Source organism: Pavona decussata, unplaced genomic scaffold (genome assembly GCF_977016875.1).
Source record: "Pavona decussata unplaced genomic scaffold, jaPavDecu1.1 SCAFFOLD_240, whole genome shotgun sequence".
In the NCBI taxonomy this organism is placed as follows: Eukaryota; Metazoa; Cnidaria; class Anthozoa; order Scleractinia; family Agariciidae; genus Pavona; species Pavona decussata.
Window position 1 is genome coordinate 101,494 of NW_028145645.1, and position 20,707 is coordinate 122,200.

General features: G+C 37.8%; 2 protein-coding genes across 2 annotated transcripts; one reads left to right on the plus strand and one right to left on the minus strand.

The window, feature by feature from the left end:
* The first annotated feature begins 485 nt into the window (after positions 1-485).
* Positions 486-1,160, plus strand: LOC146457556 (uncharacterized). Its single transcript, XM_085091833.1, has one exon. It carries the CDS (start codon positions 486-488, stop codon positions 1,158-1,160), a length of 675 nt encoding a protein of 224 aa, XP_084947959.1.
* A 9,266-nt stretch (positions 1,161-10,426) lies between these two features.
* LOC146457557 (putative skeletal organic matrix protein 2) lies at positions 10,427-19,465 on the minus strand. The gene is made up of 3 exons (XM_085091834.1): positions 19,408-19,465; positions 11,676-11,855; positions 10,427-11,222 (listed from the first exon to the last, which is right to left on the minus strand). Exons 1-3 carry the CDS (start codon positions 19,463-19,465, stop codon positions 11,017-11,019), a joined length of 444 nt encoding a protein of 147 aa, XP_084947960.1. The 3' UTR covers positions 10,427-11,016.
* Between the last annotated feature and the right edge of the window lie 1,242 nt (positions 19,466-20,707).

Here is a 20,707-nt window from a genome sequence, read left to right on the forward strand (position 1 = left end):
ACTTAATGAAGACTTGTTCAACGTACACCAAAGCAAGGAAACCTTGGCCTACGTCTTGAGATCTATCAACAACACGAGAACGAAAAAAAAGAAGCAACAAAAGCCCTATGTCACCACTGGAATTGAGAGAATCTGAAGTAACGATGTTGACATGGTGTCAGCAGACGATCAACACAGAAACTGTGGACAAGAAGCTAATTCCAACAGTAGCTGAACAAGGATAGTTGTGCGCACATGGAAGACTCGAAAACATCAGATCACTAACAAAAGAGATGCGCAAGCCCATCATTTTGCCAAGAGGTCATCAAATGGTAAATCTACTCCTTAAACATCTTCACGAAAAGCGAGCACATTGTGGATACAAAAGTCTCGTTTACGAATCAAGAAAACGGTTCTGGATCGTGGGAGTTCGAAAGATGGCACAGCAAGTAACTAGTAAATGCGTCACTTGCAAGAGGTTACGAAGGAAGCCTCTGGAGTAGCTAATGGGTCAAATTCCTAAACTACTTGTCGCAGCAGGTTTCCTAGCATTCAGCAACACTGCAATAGACATGTTTGGACCATTCCAAGTTAGATTCGGCGGAAAGACACTGAAGGAAGCACAGGCAATCATCTTTACTTGCATGACTACAAGAGCAGTTCATTTAGAACTCGTAACTGACAAGAGCACCGACACGTTTCTTATGGCTTTTCGACGATTTGCATTGCTCAGAGGCCACCCTTCTAGTTGTTGGTCAGACTGCGGAACAAACTTTGTTGGGGCACAACATTACTTGAAAGAAATAATGCAAGATTGCGGTATTCCCAGAATCCAGAGTGTCTTATTAGAAGAATTTTCATGTTCCTTTCAGTGGGAATGGAACGTACCACGAGCTAGTCACCAAAATGGAGTGGTCGAAAGTCTCATAAACTCTTTGATACAGGCATTAGACGCTTCTTCCAATAATCATTCTTTCACAGAGGAGCAATGGGGAACATATCTTGCAGAAGTGACCTATTTGGTTAACAGCCGTCCTCTTTATCTCAGCTCAGACGACATCTGGGAAAGTCTTCCCATCACACCTAATGACCTTCCGATTGAGTACCACATTCCACCTCCAGTTCCAGAACAAGAAAAAGCACCGAAAAAAGAGTTCAAGAGTTTCGGAACTGCTGGATGAAATACTTCGCGCCTAATTTGCTACCGAGAAACAAATGGTACATACAGCGAGAAAATCTCCAGGAAGGCGACTTGTTGTTAGAGACCGAACCTACCCCGAGGAGAATATGGAAGATTACTCAGGTTCTTCTTATTTACCCAGGAGCAAATGGACTAGTGAGGAAGGCAAGAATAAAGACTGCAACATCAGTCTGTGATCGACCTATCCACAAGCTCTGTTTAATTGCCACGAAGCTGGAACTAAACAATAAACAATGAAATGCAGTGAAACATAACCAGACAATTGTTGCGAAAGGGGAAAATCGTTGCTCAATCTAAATATAAATAGATTTCCACACTGGGGGGAGGGGGGGGGGAGTATTTCGCACCCTATAGTGTAAGCCAGTTAAGGTGTTAATTAATCTCACGAGACAAAATAATAGATATTTAAAGGGTGAAACCCACGCTGTCTGCTAAACCAAGCAAGAAGTAAAGAAGTTTATAGACTCAGTCTTCGGAAAGGATACAGAACTGTAAGTAAGATTTCCATCGAGGACATGTTACTTTAGTAACGGACGTTCGCGCTAATTATTGTATTTTCTTTTTCTCAGTTTGACTATCGTAGACTATCAAAGAAAAGTGGAGTACAAGAATTAAAATCCTCAGATTTCCGTTGGATTGAGTGCTCTGTGGTGAACCTCATACAAGCCCAACACAGTTATGTTAAAATGAAACAAGACGGCCTGAAAACGCAACCCATTTAATAGTGAATGCAAGATAGTTATCCAAAAGTTGCAACTTCATACGTATTGCTTACGTCCCTATAAAATCAGGGAAGTCTTGAACATCTACAACCACCGCTCCGTGTTACAAACGGTTCGATGACTTTGAGCTCAACCATATCAGTTTTTAGACATGGAATCCAAGTATCTTTTTCCTTCTCTGTCACGTTGTAAAATTTATTCAACAAATATATATTTAACTGATTTGTCTACCCCAACTGATGGTCATACATATGTAATATTTCAAATACAAACATTTCGCTGAAATTTCATTGTAGGTAGATTTCTAAAAATAACTTCGTTTATAGGGAACTTTTAAACATCGAAAATAATTTACAATCTGTTGCTGCCCCTAGAGAGGACTTTATTGCAGTAACCGTTTCTGAGTGGTCTGATGAGGAAACGAATTACATGAATATTTAATTCCACGTCCTACAAAATCCCAACCATGCATATATATATAGCTACTATCCGCTCATGCGGTACGCTTGATAAAATAGTTTTCTTTTATGATTGTATAACTTAGTAAAAACGCCAAAACATTTCAAAATAAATTAACTTACGTAATCAAAATCTTTTACCAGTCGCTTCACTGAGTTGCAGCAGTCGACGGCTTGAATGGACGCACAAAATGCAAATCGTTTTTACTTTCAGTCAAAACAACGTGAAATTCAAAGCCGTATGAGTTTACAAGTTTAAAATTCACAGTAGGCTAAGGGGTTCCTACTCGATTATTTCTTGTAGTATTAACTATCTTCTATCTTCTTCATGGTTCCTTTGTGCTTTAGTTAATTAGCATTTTGGTTTACACTATTTATTCAACTCTGTGCTTTGTAATTTAAACTGAAGATGACAGAAGTTTCTGTCGAAACATGTTTTCAAGTTTAAAGAGTGTTGTGTGGTTTCTTAGAATATCGACATATCTGCTACTATCCAGACCTTTTGGCAATATCTTCTATTCGTTCTTAAACCGAAAGCAAAGGTTTTTGAAGTGTTTCACACTGATCATGCAATCTATGCACTGTACATGTCTAGCTCTGGCGACTTCTGTATATTCGACTCGGCCATTTAAAATGAGCTCAGTCCCGTTCAGATACGGTCCTTGCAAGATTATTCACTAAGTCCACCATGATACGAACAACAATATGTAGTGTAAGTATTTAAGCTACTCTACTCCGGCATAAAACGAAAAAGTCAATGAGCCCTATACTTCAAATGATATTTGCTGTGTTCCTAGATTGTTTTTATACCTTTCTAAAGTCATATTCTTGTATGCTAACACGGTCTTATCTGTTCGAATTCTTTAGTTCAAAATCAAGTCGCACATTGTTTCGGGGACGGAATGCCGTAAATTGAGCCGCAGAATCTCGAAAATGCAAGTTGTCCTTCCTTTACCGATTGAACGACATGTTTGCCTCTCCAAAATCAAAAGGAATTAGTTTTCCAGTGTTCCAAAAATTCGAGATGATATTTCGCTGAAGAACGCTCTAGTTTTCCATCACCATTAACCCGAATTTCCAAAGCAGTTAAAGCCCTCTGAGCAGATGCATACTGACCGTTCTCAAGGTGCAGCTAGTTCCTATAAACGGTGTTTAGTGAGTACATGTATATTATTGAGATACGGTACGTGCAGTACATAGCGATTCTTTCGAAAGACGCGTCCCGGAATACCATTCAAGATTCATGTAGAGGTAACCATGACAAGCCTGAAGCCGAATGGCTGTAAGCTGCGATGATCTGGCTAAAAAGAAAGATAATAAGTTGTTCCCTTAAATGCTACATACCTCATCTAACATCAATCCAATACTTCTGAGCTAACTAAAGGTAGTAGAGAATGCACTAGATTCGATGTGAGGAGGTTAGAAGAATAAACAAAACCTTTTCAAGAACGTCCGAAGATTCCCGGAATTTTCTGTTTTTTTGTTAACCAGAGTAGTTTTCCGAGAAACCAGGTGATTTACATAATAATAAAAAGAGTTATGTCGTAACACAATATTTGAGGCGAACGCTAGCTCGTGCGAAGCGGCTTACTGTAAGGTTACTAATAGATTTCACGAGTGTCTTCAGGGAAATCTTGCGTACGCGCGCTGGTTTTGATAAAACCACGAAAAACTATATATCACTGTAAAGCTGATAAATTGAAGTTTGCAAAAATATCAATTTTTTTTTATTTTGTTGGATAAATAAGCGCTCAGAGGCCTGCAAACTCAATATTAACGACGCGTACTTTACTGAATTACCCACCCTCATGTAAAGGCGCACAACCAAACAAATTGCATAATATCAATCAGAGATAATAGGCTAACGAAGTGTGTCAGGCTTTTTCTTTATTCCTATTGGTTTCTGAGAAAACCCACCCTATAGTTTGACAATGGAAAATTTTTGTAGTCGCGTCAGAAGTTAACACGTCTCGGGAAATATATTTAGAATTTCGTAAAAGCCCGATGCACTTTTAAGCATTAATATATGATGACCATTTTGGCCATATTTTGTTGAAATTTGGCAAATCGACATACCCTATTAATTCATTTGAAGATGGGGAATTCGCGCAAAAACGACGAAAGCCGTTTTGGGGGTCTCGAAACATTTTCAGAGTTTTCGCACATCATTAAAATACTTGTCAACGCACTCATGCCACCGGCCAATCAAACACATAGAAGCATTCCCTGCAGAGTTCTACTACAAAACAATAATTTAAATTCGCGCAAAAGCATTCACTGTTTAAGAGCAATTTTCCAGGAAAGTGAAGCAAAGTTGGAAATGAAAATTTTTAACCCCCCTTCATTTTTTTTGGTAGGTTACCTGGAGGGATGAACAAAAACAGCCATATTTAGATCGGCAGGTGTGACGTTGCCATGGTAACCGCACTTGACCACGTCGGCCTGAGGTCTATGTTTTGACCAAAAAATTCACTCTCAAATAGTCTGGTTCTCGAGTGCATGTGAACCAATTCAAATGAAATTCATACAGATGGTAGAGGCACTCTCCCGGTTTATAAAATTTTCCGTTAAAGTATTTTGGGTTTTATAATCAAGAAGACACTGTTCGTATTACTATGTTGCCTGTCAGGAAAAACAAGCACAACCATATTCGTAATTTCTCCGAAAGTACCATTTCCCAAAAAACCAAAATAGCAGCAGAGCTTACATAGATATTGAAGTTAATAAATGTCATAAACTCTATTTGGGGAAAATTATATTTTGGCAATGGGTGTTGAAGACATCCGAGGCAAGTTACAAAAAATTGCAAAATTGGAAATGTTGAGGGCTCTAGTATGTGGCTCAAACAGGCTTTAGATAGAGAATATCAGCCTCAGAGGTTTTTTCATTCATCTTGTCTGTTATCTACATTTGATTGATTAGGTTTTGGCCAACGAATTTGATGAAATATAAATTGAAACAAAGCCTACCGTCAAGATCACAGCTAAGCAAATGCATGTCTGCGACGATTCTGAATAAAGGCTTTGGCTAAATTGAGCCGTACATTCCGTGGTGCGTGGCTGAGAAGCGAAGAAATCGTTGTTTACGACCTGTTTACGACCAAACGTATGTAGACCGGAAATGCGAGGAGCAAAACTGCTGACCGGATGTCAGGCTTTAGAATGCAATATACGCGCTTTTTGTTTGTTTGTCTTCGTAGGTTCAGATAAAGCGACATTGTCGCAATGGCATTTTCTCTTCTTTAGATATTTTTGGTACAATATATCATTGATAGAGGGATAAAAGGACGACTTTTGATCCGCTTTTATGACTGTTTTACAGTGGTGAATCACGACGACAAAATAAAAGCGCTTCACTGATCGTTTTACGCAACCGCATAAGCCGCCCATGTTTCCTGAGTTTGTTTTTTTTTTTTTTTTTAATTTATTGCTTATTGGATGTTAAGGATGCCCTACATGTAAGATACGTCGCTGATCTGGGGCATTAGCGTACTCATTAGAAGTTACGAAGTTGTAATTTTTGACCCACCACTCCTCCAGAAATAAATAAGTCTTCTCCAGGCCGATAATTTTTCACATTCAGTACCTAATACCAGCCCAAATTTTGGCATTCTTTCTGTTTGTTTACTTATTTGTTTGTTGTTGTTTTCTTGGTGGGGGAAGTGGTGTGCGGAAGTAAATTTGGCCGTCGATCAAAAACACTGTAAGGGAAATTTGCATATCGTCGTGCGAAGGAAAATATCCTGGTGTTCTTTTTCAAATCCCAAAAGAGACGTTTGTGAGTGCAGTGAAAACAATATAAAACTCAGTGAATGTCAAAGGGATATTTCCAAGCCTACGGACTTGGTATAAACCGTGGTGAAATCAGCGACGAAATGGATCTTATTCCTTGCCGTGCAGGTAAATGAATGTAACATTTCACGTGCGAATTTTTCATTCTCTTGTTACGAATAGTTAATCATAACTGAATTTGTAATTGCATTTTCACAGTCTAAAAAGCAATCTGTTTTTTTTTTGTTTTTGTTTTTTTTTTGGGGGGGGGGGGGTGCGGCTATTATGATCATGCGTTCAATTTTCACCCAAGTTTTAGTTCAGCTTCATTTCCTTTGTTTTTGTTTTCATTCGGTTTTTTTGTTTTCGTTTTTTTTTTGTTTGTTTGTTTGTTTGTTTTTGTTTTGTTTTGTTTTGGCTTTCTTCACCATTGCCATTGTAAAACAACCCCATTACAAGAGGATATCATTACACTTACAATTACACCCGGTGTTACATCCCGTTGCGTTGTGTTACATCCGATCAGCAGTCGTGCTTCTTGCACTTCCGGCTTAAGCGTTCAGTTTATTCACCATTAGGGAGTTTAAGCATGGACGACGAACGACATGACGACTACGGCCGGAAGTAAATTCGTGATGCTTTGAATGAACTGCGCATGTCAGTCTCAGTCAAGCCGTCGTCGTACGTACCTCGACGACTGAATTTTGAGTGAGTTGGCGTTCTCTCGAAAACGTAAGTAATTTAACCTGCTTAAACTCGCAGAAACTCGGTGTATACTCTGCCTTTATTTTGTATGGATTATTTGATTCGTTATTGGTTGATAAAGCCTGTTTTTATCGGATTTTGTTAATTATAACTTATTCTGTGAACGCGCCACTTACGAGTGTATTTTTCCAGGAAATCCAACGTGGCTTCTTCGCAAGACACTTCGAAGAAAGGGTAAGTATCAGGGCTTTGCAGATGCCATTCTTCGGTAGTTTGCCACTAACTTACATCAGCTATTAGTGAAGTAAATTGTTGCTTAAGGTTGCTAAAAATTTGGCCCTAAAGTTCTATTTTTCTATTATCGAACAATAACAAATATTTTCAGTGGTCAACGGAGCACGATGTCATCATGTGTCGTGAAGTTCTTGTCTCGGAACCTTTTAATTTCAAACCAAGGAGCCCGGAAAGGGGAAAGGTTTGGGAAGCTATTGCCCAGCGGCTGAATGCCATTGACCAGCCAAAGCTCAGAGACTCTGCCAGAGCTGTCTGTGACAGGTACTCTCTCTTGACTGCAAAACAAGCCCAAAAATTAAAGGACGAGTAGAAAGCGTCAGGAATTCATGTGGAAATATCAGAAATGGATAGTTTGCTTGAAGATAGAGTAATATTAATTCTTCATCATCAATCACACCATCATTTTGCATCAGGAGAAGAAGGTCCGCATATCTCTAAACGACATATTCGAACGAGAAGTTTCAGGTCGTCGTCATTTGCTTAAGTTTTTATTTTTCCCGCCGAGAACGAAACCCGCTACCCAGTCTTTTACGGACATGACGTCATACTTCCGTCGTCGTCGTCTCATTCGTCGTCGATGCTTAAGCTCCCTATTCTTGGCTTGTCAACTATAGCAATATCTGACTCGATTTTAGCCAAAGAAGTTACTTTGGATTGTTTAAAGGCATGCATTTGCTTTGTACATTGATTTCGACACATTTACTTTATTTCCTGGTTGGATAATATTGATAAATTTAGGTGCTCGACGGCAGAAATCGCAAGTATTACGACCATGTTTTGGACCTTGTCAACTATTCTTTGTCAAGTGTATGCGGGCTACTTGTATCATCATCTCTGGTCTGAGACAAGGCAAACTGGATATTCGATGGGAGTAACTGTTAGATTAGAGTCTGCGCTGCCCGGATTTGGTAAAAAAAACGGAGCGTGCGAAGGAGAGACACTGCATGATGAGAACCACGCGACGAAAGCATCCTAAAGAAATTCCCAAAACCTTCAAGGTAGGTTTTGTATCAATCAAATTTGTTGGCCAAAACCTTATTTACTAAATGTAGGCAGCAGACAAGATAATAAAAGATACTTTTGAAGCTGATTTTCACTCTCTAAAGCCTGTTTGAGCCAAATACTAGAGCCCTCAAAATTACCAATTTAGAATTTTTTGCAATTTGTCCCAGGTGTCTTCACCACCCATGGCCAGAATATAGTTTTCCCCAAATTGATTTCATGATATTTAGAAACATCAATACCTGTGTAATCTCTGCTGCTAATTTGGTTTATGTGGAAAGAGTACTTTCAGAGAAATTACGAATATGGTTGTGCTTGTTTTTCTCGCTTGTCTAAATGGCTTACAGGGAACATAGTAAGACGAGTATTTTCTTCTTGTTTATAAAACCCAAATTATTTTAACGGCAAATTTTATAAAGTAGGAGAGTGCCTCTACCATCTGTATGAATTTCATTTGCATTGGATTACATGCACCCGAGAACCAGACTCGTTTACTTTTACTTTTTGAGAATGGAACTTTTCTCAAAACATGGTCCTAAGGCCGACGTCATCTATGGTGGTTACCATGGCAACGATAGTCTGCCGATCCAAATATGGTTGTTTTTGTTTATCCTCCAAGGTAACCTACCTCCACACAAGAATTGAGGGGGGGTTTAAAAAAAAAAAATTTCCAACTTTGCTGCACTTTCCTGGGCCCCGTTGTTCGAAAGCCGATCAACGCTAAACCCCGATCAAAAATTAAGCGAGGTTCTTATCTCGCTCGTTAAAAATGTTTTTAAAAACTTATTTTGGGCTAATGTAAAGAAAAATCGTAAGTCATAACTTACAGACAAAAATCTTTGAAAAAAAATATTTATTAGAAATTAAAGTCTAGTCACAGTTCACTTTAATCCGGGATTAAGTTAATCGGGCTTTAAACAACCGGGTCCTGGAGAATTGCTCTTAATACTGCAATTGTAAAGTGATATCGTAATCGGAAAAGTTAAGTCTGGTGTGAGGACGCCACCGCCTAAATCAATACATCCATCGGTTCTGCGCGCTGAAGTTCGCTGCTAATTTTTGAGCCGGTCAACAGCAAAAGTGGCTGCATATATCGTCGCCGGCATATTCGAATTCGGACTCCGAAGGAGAAGCGCTGTTGTTAGAATCTCCACAGGTCACTAAAGCGTATGTGACACAGGTCACCATGCAAGCGTGATAGAAGAGTTTGTATGGCGTTAAAATTAAATCAAAATTTTGACAACAATAGTCCCACAAAAACCCACTAAAAATATAATAAAGTCTGAAAAAAGCTTACCCGGTGTGTTTTGCTGTGTTTTCAGGGCTACTCAGTGCTTCCAAACGCCGTTTTGAGCGGTTTATCTCTCAGCGGCTGGTCCACCTGCATCACTGTATTATGTTAATGGAAAGGTAGGAAACTACAAGTCGAATTTGAATGAAATTTGGCCCGTCATTTGAGGAGAGCACTTCGAAAAGCTCGCTAAAATTTGCTTGAAACTTAAGCACTCGCTTACCGGCCTCACCATATGGCAGGTTACGCTGTGGTCCCAGTGCAGCTTTTTAACTGTTAACGGTTTGGTCTCTACCCTGTCGCTGTCGTGTTAAGTTTTCTACGCAGTCAAATCAGCCTTGCAGTTATTTCAGTTACTTTAATTCACTTCGCACGAATATTCCTTGCTGTTTGTTTCGTATTTCGTACTAATTCGAATGCAGATCACTGTTAGTCTATCCTAAGTGAAAACAGACTTACTGTGCTGAGTGAGCTTCCTGTGACCTTTAGTGATCCTTTCGCCCGCTTCTACTGTAGGTTCGCTTGTGATGTCGATGTAGGAGACTGGGGTTCGAGTTCTCGCCAGTGAACCATATTTTCACATATCACGTTATATCTTGCTTTTACACATATACCTACAATATGAGGAACTGAAACAGGCTACTATTTGCATGTGTCAAGCGGCTTTTTCGCCCGGACATACTGCTGGGTCCCGGGTAACCCTGCGATGGACTAGCATCGCTTTCAGGGGGGCTGGGGTGTATCAATATCCCTAGTTGGTTCTCGCTATAGAAACTGGTTGAAGCTCCGGCCGTGTGGGCCACTTAGACTCCACTAACACTTCATCTTTTTCGGTGGATGGTGTTTGCTCGAAAAATGCTTTTCTGATAAAGGAAACTGGTGTGATACGCCAGTCGTAGGAGTCAAACACAGCAAGAAGAAAATACATTAATAGAAAAAACAAACAACAACACCAACAAAAAAAAAAAAAAACAAGAACAGCAAGTACCCTCATTTTTTTTCAAGTGCTTTAATTCTATGTATACCTTGGCCAATGAAAATCACTGCTACGTTTCTGAGTGGCGCAAACGCTGAGGTACAAACGGGCTGTACTACGTTTGTGAGGAACAAAAATTCTTTTTCTTTTTTTTTTTTTGGTACAAAATCAGCTCAAAGTTTTCTTCAACTAAAATCAAACTAAAATGCTAGGGAAAGCAGAACTTTCTCATACACGACTGTTCAGGTAACTGTTGAAACCGCCTGGGTAAATGTCTATTCATTTTTCTATATCGACTAAGAGAATAACTAAATTATCATGAGTAGTTATCTACTGCTTTTAAATGACCAAACGGACGTTCATATTAAAACACTACAACGAATTTATTCGTGAAACAATAGGCCATTTCCTAGTTGCTTTGAATCTCAATATGAAAGCGACGCCAAGTGCATGGTTTTAGTGAAAATTAGTTTTCAATTAGTTTTTCGCCTAAAAAGCTTTGCACTTAACCTCGCCTTCATGATGAGGTTCAAAGCAACTTGGAAATGGCCTATTATCACCAGGAAACACAAACATCCACTAAATTGACCGTGGCACTTGAAGCGCTTTTTCTTAGCACTAAAAACTAAAATAGATTGCAAAAGCTGCAAGGAAAATCACTGGGCTAACACTGACGGAGGACCCATCGCCTTTAGGTGGGAAGATTGGTTTCAGGTCAACGTTACACATATAAGATGTGCAGCACTCAATCTCACACGAAGTCACGTCAACTCTCTCAGCGTATTTGATATACCTTACAAGATCGCTGCAAGCCTTCGTCTTGTCTGAAAAAAAAAAAGAAAAAAAAAGACGATAGGTTCACAGTGTAAGTGGCACGGTTCCGGAACACCACATTTCTTTTCTTATTCTTATTCTTCTTATTATTCTTATTCTTATTCTTATTCTTATTCTTATTCTTATTCTTCTTCTTCTTATTATTATTATTATTATTATTATTATTATTATTATTATTATTATTATTATTATTATTATTATTAATTTTTGTTGAGAAGTAAATTTTTACGGATACAATAAATTGTAAATACAGGGGCGGGGAGTTTGTTTTTGTTCTATATTGTTGTTGCTGTTGTTGTTTTAAGTTCTCTCGTCGAAACATTCGTACCGTCAAGGACTCCGGATCCAGAAAAATTTTGCCTAGTCTCCGACCTTAGTTTCCCCGGGCCTTTTATGACCGATTTTTTTTAGAATGAAATTATATCGTTATGCAATTATCTCACCTGCACAGTCAATGCATCCATTCATGTATCCAATTTTTTGGGTTCCATAGTTTGGGTCTATGTATTTCCCAGTGGCTTCAAAGCAGTGTGACTTGTCGCAGTTCACAGTCTTCTTTTGGGCATTGCAGTCTGCATAACTTTGACTATCGCCGAAACAAATGCCAGCACATTTTCCAGGACCTAAGAATTGAGAAAGTAATCAACCACCTTTTATTTTAATATCTGCCGGTTCTCGGGCATCCATCATACACCAGGGTAGAGCTGAGAGGGGCACACAGAACAGTGTGTAATCAGCTACATTAAAAATAGTGGGGTGTACTCCTATCGAGGAAGGAGTCTAGTCCTTTAAATTTTCTGACCTGCAGTTTGCGTATTGAGGTCTATCTAGTTTTTCAGAATGAAATTATACCGTTATGCAATTATCTCCCCTGCACAGTTAATACATCCATTCATATATCCAGTTTTTTTGGTTCCATCGTTTGGGGCTATGTATTTCCAAAATGAAATGTGTGAAAACTTTGAACTTTGAACCAAGAACTTTGAAATGTTGAAATGAATACTTTAACACTATGTATGAATTTAAGACTCTGCCGTTTTCAGAAAGAAAACAAACCTTTTCAAGCGGTAAATCGAAAGAATAACTTCTGCGTAGTACTTGACAGTCTAAACGGTGGAGATTTGAGAGTTCACAGCGAAGAAATTACGCTTTGGCAAACAGATCGAATAATTCAATGCGAAGGAAACCAGACCCAGCTAGTACAGTGATCACTGGTGCGTGACGCTGCAGACTTTGTCGAACTGATGCCTAAGCACTACTGGTAATCGACTAATTTAAAGAAAAAAAAATTAAAAGGTTTCATTTTCAATTTCAGTACTAAAACGTTTCATCTAGGAAAGCTTTGTTTCTGTTTGTAACTGGGTTGTCAGATTGCTAAGTGAGAACGTAACTACTATACAGGGGAAAGCATTTGTTGAGAAGAAATTACCTCGTGCTTTATACGGACGCTTTGATCCTTACGTTTTTACCTTTAATTTGGAGATAGAAACCGTTTCTACATTGATTATTTTTCAATAGTAAACGTGAGTCAGATCCCCTTATCTGTATCTGTCATCAGTGTTGCCCAGCGCAGCGCCCAGCGGGGTCATGACGTTATCAAAAAGTTATTTCCGGTATGATTTCCAGTAAGACAAAGATAAAATATCACGCAATCTTTCTGAATAAAACTATTCAATTATTTTAATCGAGAAGGGTGGATAGCTTTAAAAATCTGCGAAGCATACAATGAGAATAAATGAGGCCACATTAAGGTTCCTGCGAAAATGCCTTTAGGGGCATCTTGTCCACTTTTGTGGCGGCCATATTGTCTACATGTTTTAGACTCAACTATGCCATTTTCAAAAAGAAAATAACCCCTTTTGAAGCGGTAAATCGAAAGAATAACTTCTAAGAAGCACTCGACAGTTAGAGAAGTGGCCAACAAACTAGACCTTATCCTGGCAAGACTAAGCAGTTTAGACTCGAGAAAGGAGGAATTGAATAGTACGGTAAAAGGTCTACAAAGCAAATTCCTTCCATGGAAATTGATATTAACTCGGTTAAGGACAAGCAGAAGAGTCTTAACCAAAAGTTCACTCACACTCCAAATTTGTGGATGAGAATATCAAGCAACTTGAGGGCAGCTTGCAAAAAAGTAAGGCTGAAGTGGTCGAATGTCACAAGAAAATTCTTTACTTAAAGGCTTACAGTCGAAGAGAAAATCTAAAATTTGAAGGAATTCCAGAAGTTGTCCAACGCAATACAACATCTAATCGAAGTGAGGACACGGAGTGTGTTATTGTTGACTTTCTTGAGAATGTCCTTGGAATTGAGGACGCCAAGTCCATCGAGTTTCAGCGAGTGCACATCGGTTAGGCAAGCCGAAGAATGGTAGCGGAGATGGCGGCCGAACGATCATAGCACGTTTTCTAAGATTCTCTGATAGAGAGCGAGTTTATAAGCAAGGACGTAGACTTAAAGGCACTAATTACAGAATGTTTGAAGACATTCCAATGGAATTACACCAAAAGAGAAAAGCACAGATGGAAAGGCTCAAAGAAGCGAGGAAAGAAGGCAAACGCGCCAACTTTAGTGGATCAGATAAATTATATATTGATGGCAAATTCGTCAAAATGTAAAATATTTTGGCTTAAACGATTCACGCTGTACTCAGTCAGCTTTTTCCAATATATTGTACTGTGTATTATGATGTAGGCCTTTTCAACATTTGTCAAATGTTTCTCTTATCTACCGTAACAGTAGAGCAAAATCACCTCTATTTTCAATTTGGGTTCCATAGACACCTTTTTGTTTGTTTGTTTTTTTTTTGTGAATTTCTTACTCGATTTGATATGTGGTGGAGGAGCATGATTGCCTTTTTGTTCATTTTCCTAAACTATCTTGTTACCAACGGATGGTTGTTCAGTAGATGGAGATGGACCTAGTACCTTTTAATCTGGAACACGAGGTAAGTATCTTTAGTTAATATGTTTTTTCCTCTTGTTCCAGTCTTGTGTTGTGTTTGTAGTAAATTTTTTTTACTGTTTTCGATATGTATTGATGATAAATATCATGCCGTTTCCCTGTAACACAAGTAGAATGTTTAGATATTTTGTTAATTGCCTCAGAAGCCCAGTTAAGCACATGTTACGTAACAATCACATGCCATCATTTGGCATCAGCCCATTCTGTTTTATTCTACTGCTTTCTTCTGCAATCCTAGAGCTGTTCTATTTTTCTAATGTCCACTAGATAAGCGCTAGTACGTTTAAATTAATTTCGCTAAATGTGAGAGGCATGAGCAATTTTAAGAAAAGAGAAATGATATTTACTTGGTGTCGAAAACAGAAGGAAGATGTTATTTTCTAACAAGAAACTCACCCTAAAAAAGACACAGAAATGTATTGGAAAAACGAATGGGGAAGTGAGATTATCCTGGCCCATGGCAGCTCAAATTCATGTGGGGTGACAATCCCTGTTAATAAAGTTGTTGATTGTACAATTCACTCTAAAATTCTGTATCCCTCGGGACGGTATGTAATGCTAAAAGTAGAAATTGAAGACAAAATGTATATATTGATCAATATTTATGCTCCCAACAAAGACACAAATATCGTCAACTTTTTCAACATTTTGCTTATGACGTTGCGGTAAAATGATTTTGATGAAGAAGAAAATATTATTATAGGTGGGGATTGTAACTGCCCTCTTAATCCACTTCTTGATAAGAAAGGGGTCTTTTAATTCCAAGAAAATCTGTCGTAACCTCAATTGATAACCTACAAGAAGAGCTAGATCTTGTCGATAAATGGAGAATAAAGAATCCTGCGAAAAGAAGCTTCACATGGAGCCAAACTTCTCCCATGATTTTTTGTTGATTGGACTTTACAGTATGGGAGGGTAACAGTAATAAAATCCTTGGTTATCCCAAAGTTTGTTTATGTATCATCCTTATTAACGATGCCTTAGGGAGTCATCAGAGAACTAAACCAATTGATATTTAAATTTCTATGGAAAGGAGTTGATGAAGTCACTCGCTTGGCAGTAATAAACGATTATCGAAAGAGCGGCTTGAAAATGATTGATCTTGAAACTATGGTTAAGTCTTTAAGGTTAGCCTGGCTGAAGAGAATTTTTGGCGAAAATGACAGCACATGGAAAAATTATTTACGTCACCCACTGAAACGTTTTGGCGGCCTTTTCTTATTCCACTGCAATTATGATATAAAAGACTTCACAATCTCTTCTAAATTCTATAGTGAACTGCTTCAGTGGTGAGCAGAGTTTCGTGACGAATTTTCTTCAAAGAAACAATGTAATTTGGAATAACAAAGACATTTGCGTAAATAATAGGCCGGTATTCTACAAAACGTATCTCGAGTCCGGTTTTATTGAGGTAACAGATCTTCTATTCGATTTAAATATTACAGAATCCTTTAATACTATTTAAAAAAAGATTGATAAAACAAATTTTCTAGTCTGGGCAGGTCCAGGCATGCTATACCGTCCCACTTAAAATCAAAACCAAAAACTCATTATCACACCTTTTTGGTAGGGCCACCTACCCTGATAATTAATAACAACGCTTTTGATATTTTAAGGAAAAAATCAAAAGACTATTACACACTGATTATAAGCAAAAAAGCACAATTTTCTAAACTTTCGTTAGTTTTTAAACGTGATTTTAATTTAAGCGAAGATCAATTAGAAAAAGTGTGTACTTTACCTCATATTTTGTGTTCCGAGCCTTATGTTAAGGCCTTCAATACAAGGTTTTTAACTCTATACTATACAATAATATCAAATTATATAAGATAGGATTTATTACAGACAATAAATGTTCCTTTTGTACGTCTGAACCGGAAACTATGTTACACCTTCTTTTCGACTGCATATACTTTCGAACGTTTTTGGAAAGATTTTGAATTTTATTTTTATTCTTTATCAAAAGAATTCTTTCATCTCAGTTGGCAAGATGTATTAGTAGGTATTATTACTTCAGAATGCCCCTCACTGAACTACTTTCTATTGATAGCCAAAGTGTATCTATGGGATTGCAGAAGATCTCAAATACTCCCTAGCTTAACTGGGTTTAAGGTAAAGATCAAAATTAAATTTGAAACAGAAAAATATATTTGTACTCAGAACAACACCCTCAATTAATTTAACAAAATATGGGCAACGATCTGTCCTCTTTAATTTTCATATTTAGGTATTATTACTTCAGAATGCCCCTTACTAAACTACTTTCTATTGATAGCCAAAGTGTATCTTTGGGATTGCAGAAGATCTCAAATACTCCCTAGCTTAACTGGGTTTAAGGTAAAGATCAAAATTAAATTTAACACAGAAAAATTTATTTGTACTCAGAACAACACCCTTATTCAATTTAACAAAAAATGGGCAACAATGTCTCCTCTTTAATTTTCATATTTATGTTTTATAAGATATTCTTTACGTAGTAAATTGATTGTATGTAGCTTTTCTTTTCGTAACTTCCTATTTTCTTTGTGCATTGACTGTATTTTGAAAATGTAAATAGTGCAATTTAGGTTTAGTTATTGTAAGTTATGTTAAAGTATGGTAAGTAACGCGTGGTTTAATTAGTTAGAAATGTTAGTATTGTAAGTTATGTTTTGCTTGGAATAAACTTGCATTAAAAAAAAATAAATACATAAATAAATAAATAAATAAATCTTTTGGCAAAGTTTGTGTATGCAGGTATTTGCCTAACCTCATTATCATTATCAGCAGATAAGTAGCGAGGCGGTAACAGATCCAGTCTGAACACCAATGAGGCAGTCTTAAAACACACAAAATGTTTGCCGACACGCACGCCGCTACACACGTTGCGCGGGCCTACCTATTCGAAAATAAATCCAAGAAACTTTTGTCTTTTTGCCACGCCAAATTGCACTCGAAAACGTTTTGAGGGATCAATTTAGTTCGCGATTAATTTGGAACAATGCCTCTTTGAATCTTTTCAAAGTCCAGCCTGATGGAACACATCCGCTTAGTTGGTTACGTGGGTGGGTTGTTCGTGCCACTAAACGCGCGCAAGAGATTGGTTGGCAGACCATGCATACAAAAAAAGGCCCATTCGTTAAATGATGTGGTTAATTAATATGTTTTATAAATATACACCGAATGTTCCAATTTCCTTCAGTTAATCGAATCTCTGATTTAAAACTGAGTCGTTAGAAGAGAAATTTTCAGGATAAAATTTCGAGTATTTGCCTTGAATCTTGGGTGCCTCTTTGGAGTCTTGGAAAATCGGTAAGTTAGTCTAAAATTTAAAACTAATTTACTGTTCGATGAAGGGGTGACATTATTCACAAAAGCTTCAAATCTTTCCTGAGGTGAGATTCTTAACTCTTGTTATGAAACTTAACCCTGAAGATCTGCCAAAAAATCTAAGATGAACCTTAAAGGCGCTCTTTAAGTTGCATTTAAAAGCCTTTTTTGAATTCTTATAGGGATAACCGCTGTACACTCGTTCCCAGACTACCGTTCCCCGTTCCCCGTTCCCCGTTCCCGTTCTCCGTTCCTGATTTAAGTAACATCCCTTATATATCTACAGAATACAAAAAGTAAAGTACGTTCCTTTGTTTACATGGCTTAGATGATGCAACATCAACGTAAAATCACGAGCTCAACACAGCAAATGTAACCTAGAATGTATTATTTTCACGTGCGTTTAATTGTTAGGAGTTCCTTATTAGGAGAGTACTTTAACGGACTACATCTATAACAAAGGATACTGAACTTTGATTGCGGAAAAAGCAAGCACATCAAAAGAATTGCTGAGTCGTAAGATGACAGGACAAAGGTTAGGGACTCGCGATCGCGTGATCGAGCAAGGTACCATGTACATTACACGTGTACAAGCCTAAGTCCAAATAGAATAAATTAAAGTAAGAGCCTTTTGTTTGAAAACCTTATGCTGGCTTTTAATGAAAGCGAACGATTATAAGCGAAAATTACGTAAGACTAGAAGGAATCAAGGATTATTGAGTGCATTCGAATGTTTGTTTTGGGTATTGAGGTTTTCCATATTTGACCTGAAGGAGAGTACAATGACTCAAATGATCAACTAGTTTTCTTTCTAGCGAACTCTTTCTTATCGATGGAATGTCACAGGACGATAACATGTGCCATACTTGTTTCTTTGTAGCTGGAATAAACGACTTTCTGTACGCTTGAGAAGCAGTAAACAAGTTCCTGGTCAAGCTTCGTTCTATTAGAGATATGAAATTTCAAAAAAAAAAAAAGCAAAAAAAACATTGCAGTTAACTTGCAAAATTAATTGAGATTAAACTTACTGAAAAGAGGCCTAGTGGTTAATGGTACTAAGTATTGAATAAGAAGATTAAGGAAAGTAGAAAATCACTGAGTGAAGTTATTATTGAGGTTGTAAAAAATGCAGAGTACAGTTTGATCGTGTTGTCACATGGGCGAATTTGGTATACGCTGGAGGATTTCGGTTTGTTTGCACAGCCATGGTTTGTTTTTTGGTTTACATAAGATCGCGTAGTGAAGAAATTTCGTGAATAAAGACACACAGAAAAACAGACAATAAGCTTTCTTAAATAAAAAAAAAATAATAATCAGACAGTTCTGTGTTCACGCCTCTGTATTCATCGCCTCACAATCGTTGCAGTGATGTGCGATCGCACATGTTTAAGTTCGCTTTGACAAATTCTCGAACAGTAATTCCTTCGCTATGAATTCATTGATTCCCTCTGTTTAAACAGTCGAGTGTTCCTTAGAAGTTATTCTTTTGATTTACAGTATTGAAAACCTGTGTTTTCCTTCCAAACACCTCAAACTGCTACCCTCGAATTCACGCATGAGAGAGGCGGTAGCCATTTTGAATTGTTTGTCATCCGTTCACATGCCCTGCGTGCAGCCTTCGAACGGATACCGTAATGAACGTTTTCGCGTGAGAGGTTACCGTTTTGGTTCGACATTTCTTTACCTAAAGTCAGCATTGAAAAGCTCTTACAGAAACAACAGACGCATTCAATTACCAAAATCACCTGGGTGGAAGAGAGACGACGACTTATAAGTGCAGAAGCACGACAGCGCGCATTCTTTCCACAAAATCACCGGCAGAAAGCTGGGGGAGCAGGTTTGATTTCAAATACAGAGGATCTGTATGCCAACACCCTTACAGACGGTTTACAAGATACATACCAGCAGATGCTACCTCCGCAGTTGCCAAGTAGACAGCCAAAAAGATAGTTACTTTCATCGTTTCCATCCTCAGTGTTATAAATCCCGTGATGGAGATTAGTTAAACAGGTGAACGGCCAAAACTGTAATGTCTTAATCAGTGTGAGAATCTGCCTTCGCGTTCGACGCAGTTGCTATACGATCTGATGCAAGTCAACTCGGCGACAACTCCCTTATCACACTGATCTCCAGCTGACGTCAACGAGGTCACATGTTCTGAATGGTGGTCGTCAATTGGGAGCCAGAAAAAATATTTACCATTGACAGACAATCCGAACAGTTTATTTATTATTATTATTTTCATTAGTTATGGAATCACAGCTGACAATCCATCTGGAGCGAAATCTTTATGGCTAGATTGACATTTTTTTGACGTGGAGGAAAGTCACATGGTATCTTCGTCTTGGCATTTACTGGCATTTTGTTTACGAGCAAAAGTTGTCTCATTTCTGATTTCAGTGCAGCTCAGGTTTTACCTGGTAACGTATAAAATACTAGTTATGTAATTGGGGGTACGAGATCATTTAAAAAGTACATCGGGTGGCCAACAGCAAAACAAAACAAAAAAAAAAGTGCAACAGATAACCAATGCACCTAACACTGTGGTAAAACAAAATGAATAAACTAATTAGGCAACTAAAATTAGACATATTATGGTAAAATAATAACTCGTTTAATTAATGCATTTTGTGATTCTCAGTAAAACAGGAAATCTACTGATGTAAACCTGCAGTGGACTTTGCCTTCAAATTAAGTCATTAGAATAAGTTTTATGGGTAAAAAGCATTTCGAATATGTTTCTCAGAAAAGCAGGTCTATGATGTAATGCAACAGGGCTTTCCCTTCCATATGAGTCATCAAATTGCTATTGTTTCAGTCGATCATCATGTGACAAGTTTTAACTAATTAATAATTATCTTATACATTTGGTGATTATTGTCCAACGCGTTGAGGTAGCTGAAGGAAAATACATTTACAAGCTGAAAGAAAGCACCAATTTATCATATATTCTCTTTTAGATATAACAAACAAGTTTAAGACATTATAGGGTACTCTGCCTAGTTAGCAAAATGTTAATTGCACTATAATATAGTCAAGTGACCACCTTATGTAGAAACTTTTGTTTCCCGTGCGTGGGTTGACCGTATAACGGGTCTATAACCAGAATATTATTACAGACTGAAGAAAAGAGCCCAATTTGGTACATATCTTGTGTTTGTATAAGAAAAATGTACTAACGTGCCATGAAAATGTGATTAAG